This window comes from Lynx canadensis, chromosome E2 (assembly GCF_007474595.2).
Source record: "Lynx canadensis isolate LIC74 chromosome E2, mLynCan4.pri.v2, whole genome shotgun sequence".
In the NCBI taxonomy this organism is placed as follows: domain Eukaryota; kingdom Metazoa; phylum Chordata; class Mammalia; order Carnivora; family Felidae; genus Lynx; species Lynx canadensis.
Genome location: NC_044317.1, coordinates 10089254 through 10112849, shown reverse-complemented (window position 1 = coordinate 10112849; position 23596 = coordinate 10089254). Strand labels below are relative to the sequence as shown.

The 23596-nt window shown below is 48.4% G+C and overlaps 1 protein-coding gene across 1 annotated transcript; it reads left to right on the top strand.

Annotated features, from left to right (window-relative positions):
• The first annotated feature begins 8484 nt into the window (after nucleotides 1-8484).
• NUDT7 (nudix hydrolase 7) lies at nucleotides 8485-23119 on the top strand. Its single transcript, XM_030299552.1, has 4 exons — nucleotides 8485-8555; nucleotides 10721-10874; nucleotides 16364-16522; nucleotides 22509-23119. The coding sequence occupies exons 1-4, from the start codon at nucleotides 8521-8523 to the stop codon at nucleotides 22875-22877; spliced, it is 717 nt and encodes a 238-aa protein (XP_030155412.1). The 5' UTR covers nucleotides 8485-8520; the 3' UTR covers nucleotides 22878-23119.
• Nucleotides 23120-23596: the final 477 nt, after the last annotated feature.

Here is a 23596-nt window from a genome sequence, read left to right as displayed (position 1 = left end):
GACTGTCACCTTCACGAAAGCCCATCAAAATCCTCCCTGCCCTTCAAAGCCCAGATGAAATCCTGCCTTTCTACATTTAGCCAAACACTATGTATTGATACCCATGTGCGGAGGCAACCGTGGTAGGGAAAAGAGGCATCGCTCTCTGTCTCCCGGAGCCTAGGTTTCCGTGGGGAGAGGCAGAGAATTACGGAAAACGAAACACGGTATCATGTAGAGAAGAGTGCTTCAAAGAGAAATAAAGTGGGTTAAGGGAACAGGGAATGGCTGTGTTTTAGCTACTCTTTGGGGCAGCAGACCAGGCTCCCCCAGGAAGGTTTCCTTTATCCCCGGGAGGAAACTGCATCCCTCCCCTGAACCCCTACTCATCGCTCTAATGGGGCACCGCCCCAAGTGCCTTCAGCAAAACACAAGGTCCGATCACTGCTAGTGGGTCTTATGGGGGCAAAAAAGAACTCCGGGGCCAAGTACATCCGAGAAAAGCTGGGGTCCACGAAATAAAGGAGGCTTCCTTACAGCCGGACTTTGGGGGAACTTTGCCATGTTAATACAGAGCAGAGATCTGCAAGGGGAGGCATCAAATGCCACTGTCCCCAAACGTTGGCTCTCCCACTGGGCGCTTCACAGGGTAAGTTTGCTTGGATCCCCTTCTAGAACATTAGCTTTTCAATGACAAGTATGACAGCCAATCTCTGTGCCCTACATAAGACAACACAGCTCACGCCATACAGTAGGCATCAGCAAATAAGCTTTTAGGAGCGCCTGGCTGGCTCTGTCGAAAGAGTGTGCGACTCTCGATCACAGAGTCATGAGCTCGAGCCCCACGTTGGGTGTAGAGATTACTTAAATAAATAAATAAACTTTAAAAAATAAAAAAAACAAATAAGTACTTTCATTGCTAGAGGTACTGTTTCTTCTTTTTTTTTTTTTTTGAGTAATTTTCTTCTTTTTTTTAATGTTTATTTATTTTGAGAGAGAGAGCATGCACAAGCAAGGAAGGGGCAGAGAGAGAGGGAGAGAGAGCGTTCCAAGCAGGCCCTGAGCTGTAGGCGCAGAGGTCCATGTGGGTCTCGAACTCACGACCCCTGAGATCGTAACAAGAGCTGAAATCGGGAGTGGGAGGTTTAACTGACTGAGCCACCCAGGCGCCCCCTAGAGACCTGTTTCAAATGCTCTCTGATGTGCTAGGAGGGAGATCAGGGGCAGGTAGGAGCCTGCTGGGGGGAACGTGAGCTCACATTTGCTGTTGTTGTGAAAGAAAAGAATTAATAAGGATGCCTGCTTCTAGGATCCATCTCCCAAAAATACCCTAGGAAGAAACCTCTAAGAATCCCCTCCAAAGCGTGTACTCTGTGTGGAGGACTGGAGCTGCTATTTCCAAGAAGACTGCAAGACAATTGGAAGTGGGGGAACTACAACCCTCAGGTTATGCTCATTTGGTGGCCGCCAGACACTTGTGGCTAAGTTACCTGAAAGTAAATAAAATTCAAAAAAATTCAAAAAAAATTTTTTTAAATATTTATTTTTGAGAGACAGAGCGCGAGCAGGGGAGGGGCAGAGAGAGAGGGAGAGACACAGAATCCGAAGCAGGCTCCAGGCTCCGAGCTGTCAGTACAGAGCCCGACGCGGGGCTCGAACCCGTGAACCGCGAGATCGTGACCTGAGCCGAAGTCGGACGCTCAACCGACTGAGCCACCCAGGCACCCCCCAAATTAAGAATTTTTAGTTCTTTAGTCACACCAAGTAGTCAAGCGCACAACTGGTCAGTGGCTGCTGCATTAGAGAACACAGGTAGAGAGACGATTTCCCTCACTGCAGAAGGTTCTATTGGACAGTGCTGCCCGAAGTATAACCCTCCCCCACCAGCTCCTTGAAACTGCTCCAAAATAGCCTGTGTCCTTTTCTGGCTTTTCCGCTGAGGACCTCACCCTCAATAACCAGCACCCTCTGTCCCCAACAACACCATGATGTGGCCATTTTAAGGTAGCCAGCCGTGGCACAAACGTGAGAGCAGCGGCTAGCAGAAAATTGGTGTTGTCTCAGAGGGTTTGTCTGTCTCTCTCTCTCTCTGCCCACCCTGCAGTGATTATGACACCACTTACACCATACTCCAAGTGCCAGAGTGTCATTCCTGTGAGCAGAGCTCAGGGAGCATGGTTCCTGCCGAGGTGTCAAGAACGCGTTGGATGAGGCACCAAGGTAGGTGGCTGGTGGAGCCTGTATCCGAGGAGAGATCTGAGTTCCTGCCTCCCCTCGCTCACCAGAACGGGCAAGAACGCTTAACCAGGGTTGAGCTGCGAGTTCTGGGTGGGCAGACCTCGAGGCCAAGGTGAGGACACAAAGGGTGAATTCCCTGTGCGGTGGAGTCCGTGGTTCTTCCGCAGACGCCAAGCTTCCCACATGCACTGGAAAATCTGAAGCCAATTTCACGACTAATTCACAGGCTAATTGGGACCAGACTGCTGGTCGCCGTGCGGCACAGTCACGCCATTACGTGCATCCGAGACCGAGCCTTCATTTAGATTACAAATTTTCCCAGCACAGTTGTTACTGGTAATTAAACCTACTTGATTGTTCCATTATACAGAGATTACATGACGGTAAAGGAATCAGACATAACTTAATCTTTATCTCATTTCTAAAGGGGCACAGAAACGAGAACCAACAATGGTATAAAATACAGGAGTGATGCCCATCCATTTTTGTGGGGTTTTGCCAGCCTCGCTCATGGAAACACAGAGATTGAAGCCATCTTAACACGCGAGCATGTATCTGTTTTATTGTTGCACAATGAAAATTAAACATGGATGAAAACACCATGAATTGCTTTGAAAAATCACATTGGCGGCGTCTGGAAATAAATTCTCAGCGATTCACATTCTTATAATCTAGTTCTAAAAGCATTTCCCTATAATCCCTACCTAAACTTTAATTCATAGTCCACACCTGCTGCCAGAAATCAAGGGCTGTCTCAAGTCATTGACTTTTTGGCTGACGTGACTACCCAGGCTTCCTGGGCCTGGCTGATTTCCACTATTTTTTAATTGAATCGAATTGTATTGTATTGTGTTATTTTATTTTCAGATTCAAGTTCCATTTCTCCTCCTTTCAAAGTGTACACTCCGAACAGAATTACCCGAAGGTCTGGATGCAAATGCAGATGCTTGGGTCCCACCTGAGTCAGGATCCCCGAGGCCACAGCCCAAGAGCCTCCATGTTGAATCAGCCCCCAGGAGATCCTCGTGCAGACTGAGACTACTCACCGCCACATCTGACACCGAACCCTCAAGAGTAAGGACCAACTGATACGTGTCTTTATGTCTCTGACATCCGACTCCATGCCTAGCCGAGAATGGGCACTTGACCAGAGAACGTACTGAACCAAACTCATAAACTCTTTCCTTTCTAATGGGTCCAAAAAAAAAAAAAAAAAAAAAAGAAAAGAAAAGAAAAAGGCAAGGACCACGTGATGTAGGGATCAGTCCACTCCAGCCCACTTTCTACAAAACAATCACTCAACTTTCCCCTGGGGCCTCCCCTGAGACGAATCTGCCCAAATTGCCAGCTCCCAAGGCCAGAGAGGAAGAATGTTCCGGTGGCACCAGAAGTGGTAGTTCCTGGCACTCGTGGCCACCACCTGTCGTCTCCTCTGAGGATGCCACATCAGCAAGTGCTACAAGGAGGGGGCATTATCTTCTCAATATCAAACGTCTCCTTTTGGAGCCCTTAAACCAGTGTCTTCGACCTTTTACAACAGAATCATCTAGATGCTCTGGCGCACCTGGCTGGCTCAGTCAATTTTGGCTCAGGTCATGATCTCACAGTTCGTGAGTTTGAGTCCCATATCGGGTTCAGTGCAGAGCCTGCTTGGGATTCTCTCTCTCTTCCTCTTTCTGCCCCTGCCCTGCTCATGCTCCCTCTCTTTCTCTCTCTCTCAAAATAAATAAAAAAAATTTTAAAACCTTAAACAACAAAAAAGAAATGTACGTTCCTGGGTGGGTTTTACTCTGAGATAAGTGACTGTGGGGTGGGATCTGGGGCACTGAGGTGTCCATGCAGCATCCTTTCCCCTAAATGATTTTGATGCTGAGCTCCCCCCCTCCACCCCGCCGTCCCATCTGCAGACAAATTCCTATTGAAACCCGGTCCTCAAAGAACTCCTTCAACTTCCTCTCCTTAAAAGTGGGGGAAGACTGTGGCTCCTTAACTCTGTCTGATTTCGGGGTGGGGGAGAGTTGATGGAGGATGGGGCTGTGCGTTGGCAGAGTTGGGGGGGGGGTTGGGAAGCGTCTGCTTTGCAAATCCCCAACCCAGCAGTTGTATGCATTGGGGAGACACTCCCCTGTGACTTCCTTCTAAGGATTTAGAGCCCCTCCCACAAACTGAAGGTATGGAGGAAACTCAGATTTCCCAGGAGAATAATGCTCAGTACGCGTTCCCCAGTAGTTTCCCTTCTCTCCACAGCCTACTTGGACCCCACTGCCTGTGTCCGGCAGAATTCATTGTTTGCTATACCCCTCATCCCCCAGAGCATTTAGCCCTTTTCCTGGATTAAAGCACTCATGTGGCAATAAAGTTAATTGTTTGTCGTAGGTCTTTTCCCCAGGTATCCTTTGCTCCTGAAGGCTGACTGGTATTTTCTTATCTCTGTGCCACCCAGGCCTGGCCATGGGGTGCTGCTCAAATAGAGGTTCCAGATGGGTGGGCTGCAGATAAGGTCCACCCTGCAGCCTGGGATGTGCTTCTTTGAGAGAAACACCAGGGAGGTGTTGGCTTCGCAGGCTGGCCTGGACCTTGTTACAGCTTTGCCTCTCTTTTACACATTTTCCAGAATTATGTCACTACCAACAAATGTGTGCACAGAAACTAGAGACAAGCCATTTCCCCTAAAAGACATTGCCCGTTAACCTTGAAGCCTGTGTTGTTTTGCAGGTGCAGAGATATACACACACCCATACATATATAATCTTATTATGATGCACTTCACCTTGTGATGTTCCCTGGGGCTGTGGCTTCCAGCCTTAAAAAGCCATAAAAACGAAATGTTTTTACAGCAGTATATCTGATCTTGAAAGAAGATGCTGTGGACAGGGCCTTGGTACACAGCAAAGCGTCTCGGGATGCCCGCATTTTACGCTAAAGCAACCTGGACCCCTGCCACGCTCTTTCTCATGTTGGGGTTATGTGAATTTTTCTGGACGTCCAAAGCATCTTTTTCTGTCCCTTGGGTCCAGACTTTTGGAAGAGCCCCCTGCTCGCCCCCCTACTTTCACTCCCTACTTTCAATTCATTCCCACTCTGCTTCTACAGAGATCTCCTGGGAAACCCAGACCTGTTATTCTGCTCCCTTCTGGAAGAAGTTCAACCTCCATTTTGTTTTGGCTTCCAAAGCCTTTTCATCTGTTCCCAGAGATCCATTCTGAAAAATGTCCCTTTCTGTTCCCGTGTGCTATGCTGAGCAAGACCCCTCCCACGCTGCCTTCTGCTGTTCCCTCCGCCCAGAATGTCAACCTCCCCACCTGGGCCTCTCGAAATCCCACCTACCTCTCAAATCCCACTGGAGTGCAGTTAATCGGACGGGCTCGAAACTAGGCTCCACCATTTACTTGCTCTGAGACCATGAGCAAGGCACTCAACCACGCTGAGCCACAGTTTAGTCATCTTCAAAACGAGGATTCAGACAAAGGACGCCTGAACAAAGAGCAAATCAAATCCTCAGGCGGTGATGTTCAGCCCTCCATTTCATTCTCGGAACCAGTCTCCCATCCCCTCTCATACAGAGCTGAGAGAATACTGTGCATTACTAGAGCTGAGAATCATGTTGATTATCACCCCCAATAGACCAGGAGGCTTTAGAGGTCAAGGGGCCCCATCTTAGACATGTCTAGCCCATAGTTGCTACACGGTGGGTATTGGATATTTATCTCCTCACTCACAGTCAGAGCCACATAATTCATAGTCACTTGCCTCTGGGAAGTGATGTCAAAATAAAAGAGCACAGAGGTCAGAACCGTCTGATCTTGAACTCTAGCTGTGTCACCTCACCAAGACATTTTTTTAAATTTCCTAATCTGGAAAGTGAGGAAATAACTCTCTGTGGACATAACTCTCTGTTGTGTGGTTGCCCAAAGGATTAAGTTCACACTAATGTGGGTTAAGGTGCCATTAACATTATCATTTGGATGCCAACAAGCTTTTAGTTTGGACTCTCAGCCTTGCCAGGACTGGCAAGGTGAACATCTGAGTTCAGGGGTTTTAAAAGTCTTAAGAAGTATGGCTCAACTGTCCCACGACTGAGGGCCACACAGTGATATTTCATGGGCTCTAGACAATTTTGGTTTCATGGACCCCTTCCTCCATGAAATAATAATAACATATTTTATGACTGCACTGGTATAAAGTGGATATAACCCAGGCTGGATTGATTATTACATATTGGTTATTATTGTACCCATCTTTTTTCTTCTGATTTTAAAAGAATTTAAAGGGGCACCTGGGTGGCTCAGTCGGTTAAGCATCCGACTCTGGCTCAGGTCATGATCTCACAGTTCATGAGTTCAAGCCCTGCGTCAGGCTCTGTGCTGACAGCTCAGAGCCTGGAGGCTGCTTTGGGTTCTGTGTCTCCCTCTCTCTCTACTCCTTATCCGTTCACACTCTGTCTCTCTCTCTCTCTCTCTCTCTCTCAAAAATAAGCATTAAAAAAACTAATTTTGAAGAAATTAGAACTGGAACATTTTTGTGAGCCCCCAAAGTTACTGTGTACCTCCTGGGCCGACAGTCTTTGAAGTCTGATGTCTGAGTGTCAGCTCAAAGCAGGCTCCCTGCCACTCGCTCTTCTCCAGCCACTTCTGGGGTCTCTGTACAAACTTAGTCTTCTTCCTGGAACCCTCTCCCCTTATTTACTTTCCAAACATACCTTAGAGCAGGGGCTCTCTGAATATCCCACTCTCCTTATAGCCCGGATTGCTGGGCCTTACCCCCAGCTTCTGATGCAGGAGCTCTGGGGGGAACCCAAGAATCTACTTTTTATTTTCATTTATTTTTTTAACGTTTATTTATTTTTGAGAGAAAGAGAGAGAGAGAGAGAGAGAGAGAGAGAAAATGAATGAGTGGGGAGGGGCAGAGAGAGAGGGAGACACAGAATCTGAAGCAGGCTCCAGGCTCTGAGCTGTCAGCACAGAGCCCAAAGCCATTCTTGAACCCACCAACCGTGACAGCAGGACCCGAGGCTAAGTCCAATACTTAACAGACTGAGCCACCCAGGCACCCCCAGAATATACATTTTTAATAGCGCCCAGGTGATGCTCATGCTCTGGTCCCAGGACCACACATGGAGCACAGCTGCTCTAGAGGACGGCGGGTGTCCATTCTCTCTGGTGAGTCTTCTCTGACCTGGTTCACTCGCGTTTCTCCCTCATATGCTCTCCAAGGACAAAGGCATCTGCTTTATCTATGTAATGGCTTTATCCACGTTTCTCTTGTGCACTTGTCTGCAGGCTGGCTCCACACGACTTTTTGCTGGCTATGCGATCTGCCCAAGCACATAGTAGGTGCTCAGTAAACATTTGTAGACTGCTGTTCAGAGAAGTTGAACCAACTTAACCTCCTAGCAACAGTGAATGCGGTTTCAGAATCCTTTTAAATCACCTGCACTGCATTTCCCCCCTTCAACCTCAGAATTCTCATAGGCTCCCCATTCTTGTGGAAGAGTAAGGAGCTTGCAAACTGGTGCAGCTGCTCTGGAAAACAGTGTGGAGGGTCCTTAAAAAATTAAAAGTAGATCTACCCTATGACCCAGCAATAGCACTGCTAGGAATTTACCCAAGGGATACAGGAGTGCTGGTGCATAGGGGCACTTGAACCCCAATGTTTACAGCAGCACTTTCAACAATAGCTAAATTATGGAAAGAGCCTAAATGTCCATCAACTGACGAATGGATACAGAAGATGTGGTTTATATATACAATGGAATACTACTTGGCAAAGAGAGAGAATGAAATCTGGCCATTTGTAGCAACGTGGATGGAACTGGAGGGTATTATGCTAAGTGAAATAAGTCAGTCAGAGAAAGACAGATACCATATGTTTTCACTCATGTGGATCTTGAGACACTTGACAAGACCATGGGGGAAGGGAAGGGGGGAAAAGTTACAAACAGAGAAGGAGGTAGGCAAACCGTAAGAGACTCTTAAATACTGAGAACAAACTGAGGGTTGATGGGGGGTGAGGGAGAGAGGAAAGTGGGTGATGGGCGCTGAGGAGAGCACCTGTTGGGATGAGCTCTGGGTGTTGTATGGAAACCAATTTGACCATAAAATATATTTAAAAAAAAAAAAGAAGCTGGGCGGAAACTGCTTTAGCGAGTCCCCTTACGGCCTGGCCCTACGCCCGGCCCACCCCGCCTCCTAAGGCCATAGGCCCCGCCTCTCTCCCCGTCCCAGGTCGCGGCTGCTCTGCGCATGCCCACTCGGCAGAGCGCGAGCTAGGAGTTGCGGTGGGGAAACAAACTTTGCTCGGGAGATGTCTCCGGCTCGTTCTTCCCCGGAGCCTGTCAGGTAAAGTCCCCCGGTCCCTGGCACTCCGAGCAGGGCCCGGCCGGCCCCGAGCGCGGCGCCGGGGCCGTTCGGCCGGGACTTTTCTTGCCGCGCCCATCTACCCACCTGCGGAGCCCGCGCTCGGTGCGCTCGCCTCCCGGGCCGCCCGCGGGGCCGCGGGGCCTCTGCACCCATGGGCTCACACCCGGCCCCGCGGGGTCGCACCCCTTTCTCCTGCCCAGCCGCCTTTCCTCTTCAGCTTAGGGCTTCTCCGGAGTTCCATCCCAGAAACCAGGAGCCCGCACCAGGCAGCTCCGGGTTCAAGGCCGCGGTGGCCACCTCCAGGGTCTGGCAGTTACCTAACCTCTCTGAGCCCGGGCGGGACCCAGTCCTAACCTCTCCCTGGCTGTTGTGGGGACAGAAAGAGAAAAGCGTGGAATGCGTGGGACGAGCCCTTGCTCAGAACCGGGTGGCTGCTACGGTGGTGGTTTTTTGGTGGTTATTCCAGCCAGCCCCTAATGTGGACACACACGTTTTTGCAGTTTTGCTTCTGCTGGTCCCTCTGATCGGTTCTGGGGCCTCTTAAAAAGCCACAGTCGGTGGGTCCAGTGCACACTCTGGCGGGCCAGTTTTCTGGACGTGGGCCTGTGTGCATGGGGTACACCCAGGAGCCCCCTCCAGTGCCCGCTTGCTGTGGTTCTGAAAGGCCTTTGGTCGTTTTTGAAATCCACTGCTGGCACCCAGCCAGCTTTAGTGAGCATCCTGCCATGAAGAAAGAGGCAAAAAAAACCCCCAAAAAACAAAAAAAACACCTTCCCCAAACAACTTGCCCACCTATTGCCGGAGACATTTATGACAGCAGTCATGACGTGTTTACAGATCCCTTCAAGCAGGTCACAGATAAGGAAAGCAAGGCCTGGAGAGGTCCTTCCTAAACACTTTACAAGCAGTTCTGCCCCCCCCCCCCCTCTTAAATATCTGACTTCTCCCACTCTGCAAGATTGCCTTTCCGAGAGAAAAATTAAAACCAAACTGTTAGTTTCTAGGGCCGCCGTAACAAAGTATCACAAACTTGATGGCTTAAAACAGAAATTCATTCTGCCATAGTCCTGAAGCCCAGAGGTCTAAATTTCCTGCCTGTTGCAGCTTCCGATGGATCTTGATGTTCCTTGGCTTGTGGCCACATCACTCTAATCTCTGCCTCTGTCTTCACATTGGCTTCTTCTGTGTGTGTGTGTGTGTGTGTGTGTGTGTGTGTGTGTGTATTTCTATGTCCTCTCTTCTTATGAGTATGCCAATCATTGGATGTAGGGCCCACCCTACATCCGGGATGATTTCATCTTAAGACTCGTGATTCCACCTGCAAAGACACTGCTTGCAAATAAAGTTGCATTCTGAGCCTTCTGGGTGACGTGAATTTGGGGGGACACTATTTAAGCTACTACACAAACCAGCAACAAAATACACCAGTCAAAAAGACCAGAACATTCAAAGTCATGAATTCGGGGCACCAAATGTGGTTACAAATCCAAATACTTGCATATTGTCAGGTAATGGCTCTCAAAGGGGGTTCCTCTGGTCCACGGTATCAGCATCATAGTTGCTTGGGAGTTTGATACTAAGTTCCAGGCCCCACCCCAGACTTACCGAGTCACGCTTTAGGGGTGGGCCTAGCAATCTGTGTTGTAACACGGTGAATCTGTTGTCACTAGATTTTTGGGACATTTAAGGCAATTGAAGACATAAGGGTTTTTAACCCTTTTTGAAAAACTTTATAAGGCAATTGAAGACATAAGGGTTTGATAACATAAGGATCAGGCTAAGAGAGTTCTAACTTAACGACAACGACCTGCTTACCAAACCTGTCTTACTGGAGTATTATCAAGGATTGCAACATTTAACTGTTGCAGTTTTGAAAGAATCTTTTACCATGATTTCTACTTAATTTCCAAAGTGAAACCATGCACTAAACTGTATTCTTAGCCTTTTTTTTTTTTGCTCATTTTATCTTGCCAACAGTCATGCAATTGGGGTGAGAGTATTATTCCTGCCATGTTATCGACAAATACAGTGAGAGTCAGCCCTGGTAAGCTCCGAGATGTACAACACAACAGAAACATAGGCAGGACTGGGAGCTTTTTCCCACAACTCTGGTTACTGAAGTGTTTTGTTTGTTTCCATTTCAGAAACAGTCTGATAGATGATGCGAAGGCCCGCTTAAAAGAGCATGATGCTGGGACCAGATATTCTCATTTGTCGTATGACAAATACTCCGTCCTTTTACCGTTGCTGGTGAAAGAAGGAAAACTCCATTTGTTGTTCACCCTCCGGTCGGAGAAGGTAGGTGACAGAAAGGTCCCTGCCATTAAAGTTCCAGGACCTTCGAAAACCCCACCAAAATCCGTCACTTGGATGCATTTTGAGGCCATGGATTCTCAAATGGACTTTGAAGATTGTGATGTTCAGGGGGACAAGAAGCCGCAGGGTAGCATGGCAGTTTTTGGAGAAGTTTTAGAAAGAAAAATAAGTAATTAGCAAGTAGTTTGAAATATTTTTAGGTCAGGGTTTCTTAACCTTAGCTGTATTGGTTGGCATCTGGGCTGGATAATTCTTTGTTGTAGGAGCTCTTCTGTGCACTGCGAGATGTTTAGCATCATCCCTGGGTTTTACCCGCTAGGTGCCAGTAATACACACACACACACACACACACACACACACACACACCCCTTTGTGACAACCACAGGTGTCTCCAGACGTCCCTGCCCTGGCAGGGTTGGGGGCCACAACTGCCACTGCCACTAGAAAATTCTCGAACACAGAAATGAACAGCCAGGGCCCTGAAGCTGGCTGCCCGCCTTTGAACGCAGGGTCTCTCCTGGCCAGCTGTGTGTCTTTGGTCTAGTTACTTACCCTCTCTGTGCTCCAGTCTCTTTACTTGCAAAATGAGGACAAACCACTAGTACTTGCTTTGTGGGGCTACCCAGGAAGGATTTCCCAGGGAAACAAACACAGAGCACCTAAACCCACCTCTTGCTTGGCAAGGACTCGGTAAGTTTCAGCCGCCACCATTGTTACTGTTAGCACACGCGGCCTGGGCTTTTAAGATAAACTGTTGTACTTTAAAGAGGTGTTGGGCTGAGAATGGAGTTTCCATGGGTACACCCCCTGGATATAGTCATTCTCCTTTGCTGTTGGGGTACTTTTTTTTTTTTTTGACGTTTATTTATTATTGAGAGACAGAGAGCATGAGCATGGGGTGGGGGGCGGTGCGGGCAGAGAGAGGAGGAGACACAGAGTCCAAAACATGCTCCAGGCTCTGAGCTGTCAGCACAGAGCCCAATGCGGGGCTCGAACCCACAAACCGCGAGATCATGACCTGAGCCGGAGTCGGATGCCTAACCGACTGAGCCACCCAGGCGTCCCTCTATTGGGGTACTTCTGAGGTAAAATTGGGGAAGCAATAACTTCAAAGTTATCCAAGTACAAAAATGAAAATGGGCCATAATAGCCATGGCTTTCTAAGCAGGACAATGAACAGTATCCCCTCAGGGGGACAAAGAAAGCTGAGGAATCAGCTGAAGTTTTGTGGGTTTGGGATTAGACTTGTATGGATTCTTCTTCTTCTTCTTTTTTTTTTTTTTAGTTTTATTTCTTTAAGTCATCTCTACACCCAATGTGGGGCTGGAACTCACGACCCCGAGATCAAGAGTCGTGGGCTCTTCCTGACTGAGGCAGCCAGGCGCCCCTAGACTCGGGTGGGTTTTTTTGGATCTGGGTCAGGCAACGATCACATCAACACAGGAGGTAATGAAAATCCAGGTTCCAACAGGAGAAACCCAACTGGAAACCAGGGGACTGGGTCTGTTCTCATTTCTGCCAAAGAGCAAAGAAGCACTTCAATATATTTTTTGAACAAGGAGACAAACTAGTGTAGAAAATCGAGGCAAGACCGAAATGGATCTCCAAGTTCTGTATCACCCAGATAGCTTTGCCTGTTGATAATTACAGGAGAATCATCTTAGACCATAAAGTCTGGTGTGCAATGGTCACATTTCTTTAAAAAAGAATATTGAGGGGCACCTGGGTGGCTCAGTTGGTTGAGTCTCCAACTTAGGCTCAGGTCATGATCTCACAGGTCATCGGTTCGAGCCCTGCGTGGGGCTCTGTGCCGGCAGCTCAGAGCCTGGAGCCTGCCTCAGATTCTGTGTCTCCCTCTCTCTCTGCCCCTCCCCCACTCACTCCCTCTCTCTTTCTCTCTCAAAATTAAATAAACATTAAAAAATTAAAAAAAATAAAGAAAGTTTAAGTCTAATTAGATCCGACTATATCCTATCTGCCTCTGGAGGGCAAGGAATTTCCCTCCCAGGCATTACTGGAGCTGCACCCCTCCCTGGAGTCATGCATGCAAAGGCTCATGGGTTTCCCACCAGTAAATGGGGAAGGGGTGCCTGCCTCAATCCCTCCTGCTTCCGTGTGGGCTCCCGTCCTAGCTCCGGAACCTACAGCAAAGTTCTTCATCTCTGTGAGCCTCAGTTTTCTATTCTCAAAATAGGACTGAAAACAGTGCGTAATGTTTGGAGGGTAAAGAAGCTCTCCCTCTCCCTCTTCTCTCCCCTGTTCTGTCCCCCTCTCTCCTTGCCTCCCTCTGCCCCCAGCTCTCAGGACTTGAGACAGACAAGAGGAAAGGCAACAACAAAACGTGGACTGAAGTTTTAGGAAATCAGCCTGCAACCTCATTTGGCTTCTGAAGAGAATCCACAAGGTTTTATTTAAGAAAAAATGTTATGGTGTTACAAAGAAAGAGGGGGTGCCTGGGTGGCTCAGTCGGTTAAGCGTCCGACTTTGGCTCAGATCGTGATCTCGCTATTCATGGGTGTGAGCCTCACCTCGGGCTCTGTGCTGACAGCTCGGAGCCTGGAGCCTGTTTCAGATCCTGTGTCTCCCTCTCTCTCTGCCCCTCCCCGGCTCCCAGTCTGTCTCTCTCAAAAATAAATAGACGTTAAAGAATTTTTTAAAAAAAAGAAAGATGGAAACCTTGCGTACTTTGATAGGGGCCTTTTTGGTGCTGACAGTTTGTGAATAATCATTTTTGTGGATGTGATGTGTCTGTTCCTTGAAAACAGCATAGCATTTTCTTTTTTTTTTTTTTTTAATTTTTTTTTCAACATTTTTATTTATTTTTGGGACAGAGAGAGACAGAGCATGAACAGGGGAGGGGCAGAGAGAGAGGGAGACACAGAATCGGAAACAGGCTCCAGGCTCCGAGCCATCAGCCCAGAGCCTGACGCGGGGCTCGAACTCACGGACCGCGAGATCGTGACCTGGCTGAAGTCGGACGCCCAACCGACTGCGCCACCCAGGCGCCCCCAGCATAGCATTTTCTTAGGAGTATTCAGAATAACCCATTACATCAGGCCAGTATTTCTGTCAAAGCCGACGATTCCCTGTAAGTGCCTTCTGCCCGTATCGCTTTGATGCTGAATGAGCTAACACAATGGAGGACTTCTTTCAGAGGTGATCTTACAGGACGTCTCTTTCTTGGGCGAATGGGTGGTCATCGTCAAGACGGTAGAAACATATCCCTCAACCTTGTTTTCACCAACTCATAACCCTGATACGAAGATGTGTGCGATTTCTGTGTACTATGGCAATTCCTGCAGTGTTATTGATTTGTTACCAGAGAAGAACTTTAAAATGTTTCCTTTTGCTTTTTAAAAAGCTTGCTCAAATAGGACTTTCAGTTCTGGAATGCTGCAGAATTGATAATGGCGTCTGGCTTGTTCTTACACAGATATATTGGCCCTGGTGCTAAAAATGCCAACAGGACCTTTTGATTTAGCTTCTAAACATCATGAACTGACCTTGCAAGTTGATGTCAACAAATATTTCACATGGGCCAGGCCCTGTGCCATGACGTTCAGCCGCTAGCTCCTGTGACTGGCCCTGTGACCTTGGGAGGTACCTGACCCTGGGAGGTCTGTGGAGGACGTTCCCTCCCCCCACCCCCACGGTGCCCTGTTGAGAAGAGGCCCACCCGGGACTCTTGCTGACCCTGAGGCCTCCTCGACAGTTGAGTAGAGAGAGGATGGTGGGCACTGGGCAGGAGTGAGTGTCCACGAAGTTGAGGTCACATTTGCTGAGGAGTTTGGTCCTGCACGAGGGGATGTGCTTCCCCACCTCTGGCCAAGATAGGAGAGAACTCATAACAAGACAGAGACAAGAGAAAGGGAGGATGCTACAAACGGAGCCTCAGTTCTGAAGTCAGGAAGGCATGGGATCAAGGATGAAGGTGAAAGGGGCAGTGCAGGGAGAAGGGACTCCTGTCCCTTCACGTGCATGTGCAGAGGGACACAGAAGCACCCCCACTTGTCACCGCTAATGGCTCAGGTGGCCACAGTTCCTGTGTTTTAGTAAGCCCTTCATTAATGCTGGTATGCTGGTTAAGAGCCGGGATGGAGAAGTAAACACTCCACTGCGTACCTTGCATGACCTGGTCGTGTTATTTAACCTCTTTGAGCTTAATTCCCTTGCCAAAAAGTGGAAGTGATAATAGAATAGTAGCTTATATATCCACAAATGGCTGGAGAGATAACTTGTGGGAGCACCTGGGTGGCCTGGTTAGTTGAGCATCCGACTCTCAGTTTTGGCTCAGGTCATGATCCCAGGGTCATGGGATCAAGCCCCATGTCAGGCTCCATGCTGAGTGTGGACCCTGCTTAAGAGTCTCTCTCTCTCTCTCTCTCTCTCTCTCTCTCTCTCTCTCTTCCCCCCTCCCTCCCCCTCGCCCCCTCCCTCCCTCTCTCTCTCTCTCCCTCTCCCTCCCTCTCCCTCCCTCTCCCCCTCTCCCTCTGCCCCTGTCTCCCACTTGTGCTCTCTCTCTAAAATAAAAAAAAAAACATTTTGGAAAAGATAACAAATTGTGATATATACATACAGTGGAATACCGTTCTGTCATGAAAAGGAAAAAGTGCTGATATGCCATGGTACAACACAGAAGAGCGTGAAAACCTCACTCCGGTGTAATGTATATATAATTGTTGAATCACGATATTGTACACCTGCCACTAATTTAATATTCTATGTCAACTATACTTCAGTTGAAAACTTAAAGATTAAAAAATTTTAAAACATTATGCTAAGTCAAAGAAACCAGACACGAAAGGTCACATGTCATATGATTGCATGTATATGAAATAACCTGGGGTAGGTAAATCCCTAGAGACAGAAAGGAGGGGCGGGGTAGGGAGGGGTGGGGAGCAGCTGCTTAGTGAGTACAGGGTCTCCCTCTGGGATGAAAATATTCCGGAACCAGGTAGTGGCAGTGCTCACACCCCACTGTGAATGTATTAGATGTCACTGAATGGTTCGCTATAAAATGGTTCATTTCATGTTACGTGAATTTCATCTCAATTAAAAAAAAATGCTTTAAAAAAAAAAACAGCATGTGGAGCCGATCTGAGGGCTCCTGTGAAGCAACATGCCCAGAACATGGTGGGACTCAGTAAAGCTTATCTGCTGATCACAGTGCCCTTTTTATCACCCCTCCCGCTTTTCTTCCCCCGTCCATGTAAATCTGTATCTTCTGGGCAGATACAGATTTTTCTGAGAACGGTGACAAGTAAAGGGAGTTCGCAAAGTTCATGTTTTAAAAGGATTCAAGTAAAAACTTTTTGTGTGTGTGTGTGTGTGGTGGGGCAGTCTTCTTTCCGCTTACTCCCACCAGGGTGGTGGGACCGGTCTGTGACACAAGTTCAGTAAATCCTTGCTGAGTGAGTGAACCGTGCCTGAGTGGGAATCCCGCATTGCGACTCTGCCCTTTCAATTCCCAGCTACGCAGGTCTCCTGGAGAAGTTTGCTTTCCTGGAGGCAAGTGTGAACCCACAGATGTGGATGATGTGGCCACGGCTGTCCGGGAAGCCCAGGAGGAAGTGGGGCTGTGCCCCCGTCAGGTGGAGGTCGTCTGCCGCCTGGTGCCGTATCTGCTTGAGGTAAGTGTCGGGGTGGATCTGGGTGGCTCGGACTCCGAGCACCCAGCAGATCCACTGTCTCAGCATTCCACGCGTGGCCAACCGTGACCCTCGACAGCGCCTAACACAGAGTCAAGAGCCTGGTTCTCATGCGGACTTTGCCCCTCGTGAACTCAGTGGCCTTGGGCAAAGCTCCGTTGCCCATCTGGGCCTCTCTTTGACCATCCAGAAATGAACGGGTCGAACTGCATCAGTGGGTCTCAAAATGGTTTCTGTGGAACCCTGTTCACAGAACAGAGTTCTTTCCTTAGCATTCGGTTTCCATTTACTTTGCACCGGTCAGCATTTCTTTTGAGAATTCTGTTGAAAAACCACCACACACGTGAGCATGCTATATACCAAATTTTCACCCCTTGGAGGCCACCAGTGCATCACCTTTGTCCTAAATATGCTCAGTTTTATTATTTTTTTACTTTTTTTTTTTAATTATTAAGTTTATTTATTTTGAGACAGAGTGCAAATGGGGTGGGACAGAGAGAGAGGGGGAGAGAGAGAGAGAGAGAGAGACCGACCCAGACTCTGAAGCAGGCTCCAGGCCCCAGTCTGTCAGCACAGAGCCCGACGTGGGGCTCGAACCCACAAGCCGTGAGATCATGATCTGAGCCGAAGTCAGATGCTCAACCAATTGAGCGACCCAGGCACCCCTAAACATACTCATTTTTTTTTAATTTTTTTTTTTCAACGTTTTTTATTTATTTTTGGGACAGAGAGAGACAGAGCATGAACGGGGGAGGGGCAGAGAGAGAGGGAGACACAGAATTGGAAACAGGCTCCAGGCTCTGAGCCATCAGCCCAGAGCCCGACGCGGGGCTCGAACCCACGGACCGCGAGATCGTGACCTGGCTGAAGTCGGACACTTAACCGACTGCGCCACCCAGGCGCCCCAACATACTCATTTTGATACATAGCATGGAATCAGGCTTCTTTTCCATATATTCATTGAGTAGTACCCTGAGATCGCCAGACAAGCTGTTCAAAAACTATTACTATTTGTGACTACATTTCTGTACGAGTCAGGATTTCTTGAATAGTATACACGAAAAACCCATAAATGCAGCAAAATGAATTCTGGAGCTGATCTAGCCTGATCTTATTTCTTATGAACTTACGACTATTTACTAATTGACTTTAGAAGGAGTAAACGTAAATTTGTATTTGGATACCAGCATTATTTTAAAGTTTATTTATTTTTGAGACAGAGAGAGACAGAGCATGAACAGGGGAGGGGCAGAGAGAGAGGGAGACACAGAATCTGAAACAGGCTGCAGGCTCTGAGCGGTCAGCACAGAGCCTGATGCGGGGCTCGAACTCACGGGCCGTGAGATCATGACCTGAGCTGAAGTCGGACGCTTAACCGACCAAACCACCCAGGCGCCCCGATACCAGCATTATTTTATCGCTTTAAAATTTTTAACGTAAACTTGCAATGTCAGAATAGTTGCAGATTTACAGAAAAGTTGCAAAGATACTATGAAGGGTCCTCATAATCCTGCCCCCACTTCATCTCATTGTTAACATCTTGCATCCCTGGTGTCTATTTGTCACAACTAAGAAAGCAACGTTATTACATTGCTGTTACCTAAATTCCACATTTTATTTGCCTTTTACCAATTTTTATACTAATGTCCTCCTTTCTGCCCTGGATCTGATCTGGGACATCATATTGTATTTGCTTGTCATGTCTCCTTAGTCTGTGCTCTGTGACAAGTTCTCAGACTTTCCTTATTCTCATGACCTTGACAGTTTTTTTTTTTTTTTTTAATATTTACTTTTGAGAGAGAGAAAGAGTGTGAGTGAGGGAGGGGCAGAGAGAGAGGGAGACAGGATTCCAAGCAGGCTCCAGGCTCTGAGTCATCAGCACAGAGCCCGATGCAGGGCTCAAACTCACAGACTGTGAAATTGTGACCTGAGCTGAAGTCCAACGCTTAACCGACTGAGCCACCCAGGTGCCCCGATCTTGACACTTTCGAGGTGCACTGGTCAAATATGTTGTAGAATGCCTCTCCATTTGGATTTATCTGATATTTTCTTCGTGGGTAGGCTGGGGTTATGGGCTCGGGGGAAGAATACCACAAAGGTAGTGTGCTCCAACCAGGTATCGGAGGTAGGTGTGAGCTGTATGTTTTATACATTGGGCATTCAGGTAAATTTTTATTTCGGGAGGAGAGTCCCACTGATGCATACAAATCAGAACACCCGTGGGTTAGACCATTCTTTTTGTTCCATTTGGCCTCAAGTCTTGGTGGTACAGCCTTGTCACAATCAATGATGCTGAGACATCTATCTTAATCTGGCCCATTTGAAAAACAGAAAGGTCACCACTCGGGGGAGATTGAGTTGAGAAGAAGCTAATGGCCTCTCAAATAAATGCTTCCTAACTAAGAGGGGAAAATGTGGGATTAGGACAAGAAATGTGTCAATTACTTAATTACTTTCTAGGCAGCTCTGTTCTCTCTACGGGGAACCCTTTTCACTTGGCATCTGCAAAATCCTCCAGCACGTTTTGGGGATTTATATTAAAACTCTATTGCCAGATCGAACCGTAATGGTTAAAAGTTGCCCCAGTGAGAGGAACTCCATTTCCAAGGTGCCCGGGAACTACTGAGTTCTGCCCGGAGCGGTGGAATACAACAGTGTTCACAGGAGTGTGTTGGGTCTCAGGAGATTTCTGTGGGCCAGACGCTCCTGGGGCCGGATGTTTCTACAATGACCAGCTCTTGATATAATAATGCCAGTCACATGATCAAGAAATGAGGAGGAACACAGGGCTTTCTGGAAGGGTGTACTGTCTTTGGAAGTGCTGGCGAGGATTGCTTTGTTCTTTGAGCCTTGCAGTTCTTTTAAATGTAGCACAAAAATGCCATGTGTTAAACACTTAGAAGCATAATCTAATTCAGTGCCTCCTACCTAGGGGCGATCTCGTCCCCCAGGGAACGTGGCAATGTCTGGAGATGTTTCTGGGTGTCAGAGCTACAGCAGGTGCTGTTGGCTTTTTCCCACCCCTGCACTAACCCCCCCCCCCCCCCCGCCCCGCCAAGGCAGGCTGTGGCCCTCTGAGCCCACCCCAGTGGTCTTTTCGTCAAACGTGTGTGTACTTCTCTTTGCAAAAGTCTCAGGAGACATTTCTTCTTTTTCTCTGTCTGTGGCCCTTACGTTTCCGTTCACTCCATCACTTTGCCATCTCTGCAGTTTCAACTCCTGTAAACGTTTCGGTGCATTCCAGTGGCATGTCCCTTCCTGGGCATGTTTCTAAGAGCAGGTGGCTTGGGACGACTGGGTGGCTCAGTCAGATGTCTGATTTCAGCTCAGGTCACCATCTTGCAGTCTGTGAGTTTGAGCCCTGCATCGGGCTCTGTGCTGACAGCTCAGAGCTTGGAGCCTGCTTCGGGTTCTGTGTCTCCCTCTCTCTGCCCCTCTCCGGCTCATGCTATGTCTCTCTCTTTCTCTCTCAAAAATAAATAAACATTGGGGCGCCTGGGTGGCTCAGTTGGTTAAGCGTCCAACTTCGGCTCAGGTCATGATCTCACAGCCCGTGAGTTCGAGCCCCGCGTCGGGCTCTGTGGTGACAGCTCAGAGCCTGGAGCCTGCTTCAGATTCTGTGTCTCCCTCTGTCTCTGCCCCTCCCCTGCTCATGCTCTGTCTCTCTTTGTCTCAAAAATAAATAAAAACATTAAAAAAAATTTTTTTTAAATAAATAAACATTGAAAAAAAACAGCATGTGGTTTCCTCCAGAGACCCAGAAGCATGCCTTTCCCCTTTTCCACAGCCTAAGCCAGTCTCCACGGGATTCCAGCCCAGCAGGTAGCCGAAATTCAGTCTTTTCTTGGTCCTAGAACGTTCGCCATGCACCCGCCATCTTTGTTCCTTCCAAGATGGACACCCATGTCTAGGAACCGGGTGTCCGAAGATGCTCCTTCATTTACTGATTTCCAAAGTCTCTCACTTTTCTAAACTTGAACCACATTGAACGTGCCTGACTTCCCTTCTGAATCATTCAGTCTCAAACCATTATCTCCCTTCGTGGCTTTGATATTTTTCCCCACCAATTTCCTCACGCTTGGACACGCTGGTCCAGGGGCCAGCACTGGCCTCGCTAAGTTGCTCGTTCACACCCGTGCCTGTAACGGTTTGGCCCTTAGAGTAAGGATGCATTTGTGTCCCTAGCTCAGCCCTCAGCAAGAGCTTAAGTCCTAGCTGCAGCTGAGAACTCTCCAGAGCGTGTGTAAGCCACGTGCAAGGCTGGTGTGCCACTCAGAGATAGGGTAACATTTGTGTCTTCACCGAACATAAGTGCTCTGCTCTACAGCGTGGGCAGCAGGCCAGGTGAATCCTGGTTCCTGCCAAGTATTAGCCGGCTTTGACCTTGAGCAGGTTTCCTCAGGTCTCTGATTTCCATTGTTAAAGCTTCCTCAAGGTCAGGCTGTCGTGAAGAAGCAGGGAGAGGGTGCTGCAGACGAGACCAGGGCCCCTGAGGCTGCGGTCACGGCATGGTGACAGCAACCACAGATGCGCCCTGGACGAACACTCCGGGTTCTTCCAGACCCTTTCTTATCCCTCTTACTGTATGTCTGAAAGCTCACACCCGCAGCTTGCCACCTTCCCCTGCTCACAGAGAGCCTGGAGGGCCCGAGAATTCACGCTGCCAGGCGCCCCTTCCCCGGCGACCGTGCTGAGGGTCGTCAGAGTCCAGCTGCGACGTGAACGGCCGCAGCCGCACTTGCCCGGGTTCCTCCCTGCCTCACGCACCTCCTGGGAGCTCCTCCTTCAGAAATCACTTGTATCTGAACGTGTCATGTCTCAGAGCACTTCTGGGGGGCCCGTGGCCCGAGAGGCTGAGCATCCACTCGGGGCCAGGTGGTGGTTACTGCTTCGGCCCTGGGGCCACTTCTGACCCCAGATTTTCCTCCCAAAGGACGGTGACGGCCTGTGCTGCCAACTTCCCCTCCTGGTCCGCACAGTTGACTTTCACCATGAATTCCGTTAATGGTCTGAGTCATCACCGCTCTGAAACATGTTTCAGCTCTCGCTCCCCTGAGAAATTTTCCACAGGCCTGTGTATCCTGGTGTCCTGGGTCGGTCTCCCAGTGTACCCCTGGCTTCTCCCGGCCGCTTTCTCTCGGGACGCCCCCCAAGAGCTCTAGACTTCTCTCGCTTTCCGTTTCAAGGATACGCAGCTCTTCTCTTCTTATGCAGCTCCTACCTGAACCCGGGGCTTACCCTCCAGGTTCCCGGTGGGGCCTTTCACTTCACGATACTTTGCATTCCTTTGCAAGCAGTTGTGGTTATAAATAGAAATCCCCCCTCCCATACATAAACATCTATGTTATGTAAACTGGTTCATATGTAATAAGTATAATTCCCCATAATTGGGTCTATGCCATAGTTGATATGTCACTGGATTGTGTATTGATCAGATGGGCACGTCCTTGTCTGTACTGATGGGGACAGGTGGTGTCTATCACATTCATTTTAAGGCCGAGAGTATCCCCTTACACAGATACCCTCCTAACTGACCTATGCTGCACGTCCGTCAGCGGATGAGTGGAAACTTCAGAGCCTGGGGCTAGTGCAGATAATGCCTCGGTCTTGCATCTTGACTCACTGGTAGGACTTTATCATACAGATACGTTTGCGCAAATGCGCTTGCGAGGTCAAAGGGACCACGTTTTTATAGTGTCGCCAGGCTGCCCTTGCCAAAGATGATGCCGGTATGTTCACAAAAGAACATTTTCAGAGTCGTTTCACAGATACCGCCCACGTATGTCCCCCCATTTCACGGGGAGCATAAAGCTCATGTCTGGAGCAAATTCCCCCTCCGTCCCTACCCACCTTATGTGATTGGCCGCTCTGGACTCTTCTCTTATTTTCCTAGACGTGGCAGGATTTTAGCGTCTGAAACAATTCCCTCTTCACTTCTTAATTCGTGTGTTTTGTTTTCCGCTTTCAGAGAGATACGCTGATAACCCCCGTTGTGGGATTCATAGACCACAAGTTCCAGGCCCAGCCCAATCCCGATGAGGTGAAGAAGGTGTTCCTGGTGCCTCTGGAATATTTCCTGCATCCGCAGGTCTACCACCAGAGTCACATGACATTTTCTGGCCATGATGTTGTTGTTCACTGCTTTGAGTACAGACATCCTGAAGATGGTGTCACCTACCAGATCAAGGGAATAACGGCGAAACTTGCCCTGTTCGTTGCCTTAATTATTTTGGGGAAAAAACCCACCTTCGACGTTGAATTTAATCTCAGCGATCTAATGTCATCCTCTGAAGAGATCTTCCTGAAGCGGCATAAACGTGCTACAAGCAAGTTATGATTTGTGAGACGAACATCCAAATAACTAAGAGGATTTGGTATGTGCTTATCCACAAGGACAACAATAACGCCAGCTGTCGGAAATGGACGGGCGCGAGTATCGTTCCCACAGTATGAAGGTAAAAGATACCTTGCCTTTTTCCCCCTTGCCCTCTATTACCCGAAAGAGCAAAACGTCTTTCGAAAGTGGAAAAATGTGAGGGGCGCCTGGGGGCTCAGTCGGTGAAACATCCAACTTCAGCTCAGGTCATGATCTCGTGGTCTGTGAGTTCGAGCCCCACGTCAGGCTCTGTGCTGACGGCTCAGGGCCTGGAGCCTGCTTTGGATTCTGTCTCCCTCTCTCTGCTCCTCCCCAGCTTGTGCTCACACACACTGTCTCTCTCTCAAAAATAAATACACATTAAAAACAATTTTTTTTTAAAAGTGGAAAAATGTGTTTATAGTGTTGCGTAATTTCACCCACAGTTTGTTAATAATACATTTTTTAATACTTGTAAGAAAAAGTATCTGGCATAGAGTAGGTACTTAATAAATATTTGTTGACTATATGACCGTGTGGCATTGATCTTATTCTTAGGAGGTAATATATTCCTTTCTGTCTGTTGTTACATGTGACTAGAAACTTCAAACCACCTGTCAGAATCTAGTCACCTTCTCCTCGCTGGCAGCAGAGTTGAAGCTGAGCTCTGAGCTTCCCAGGAAGAAACAGCATTACCCAGG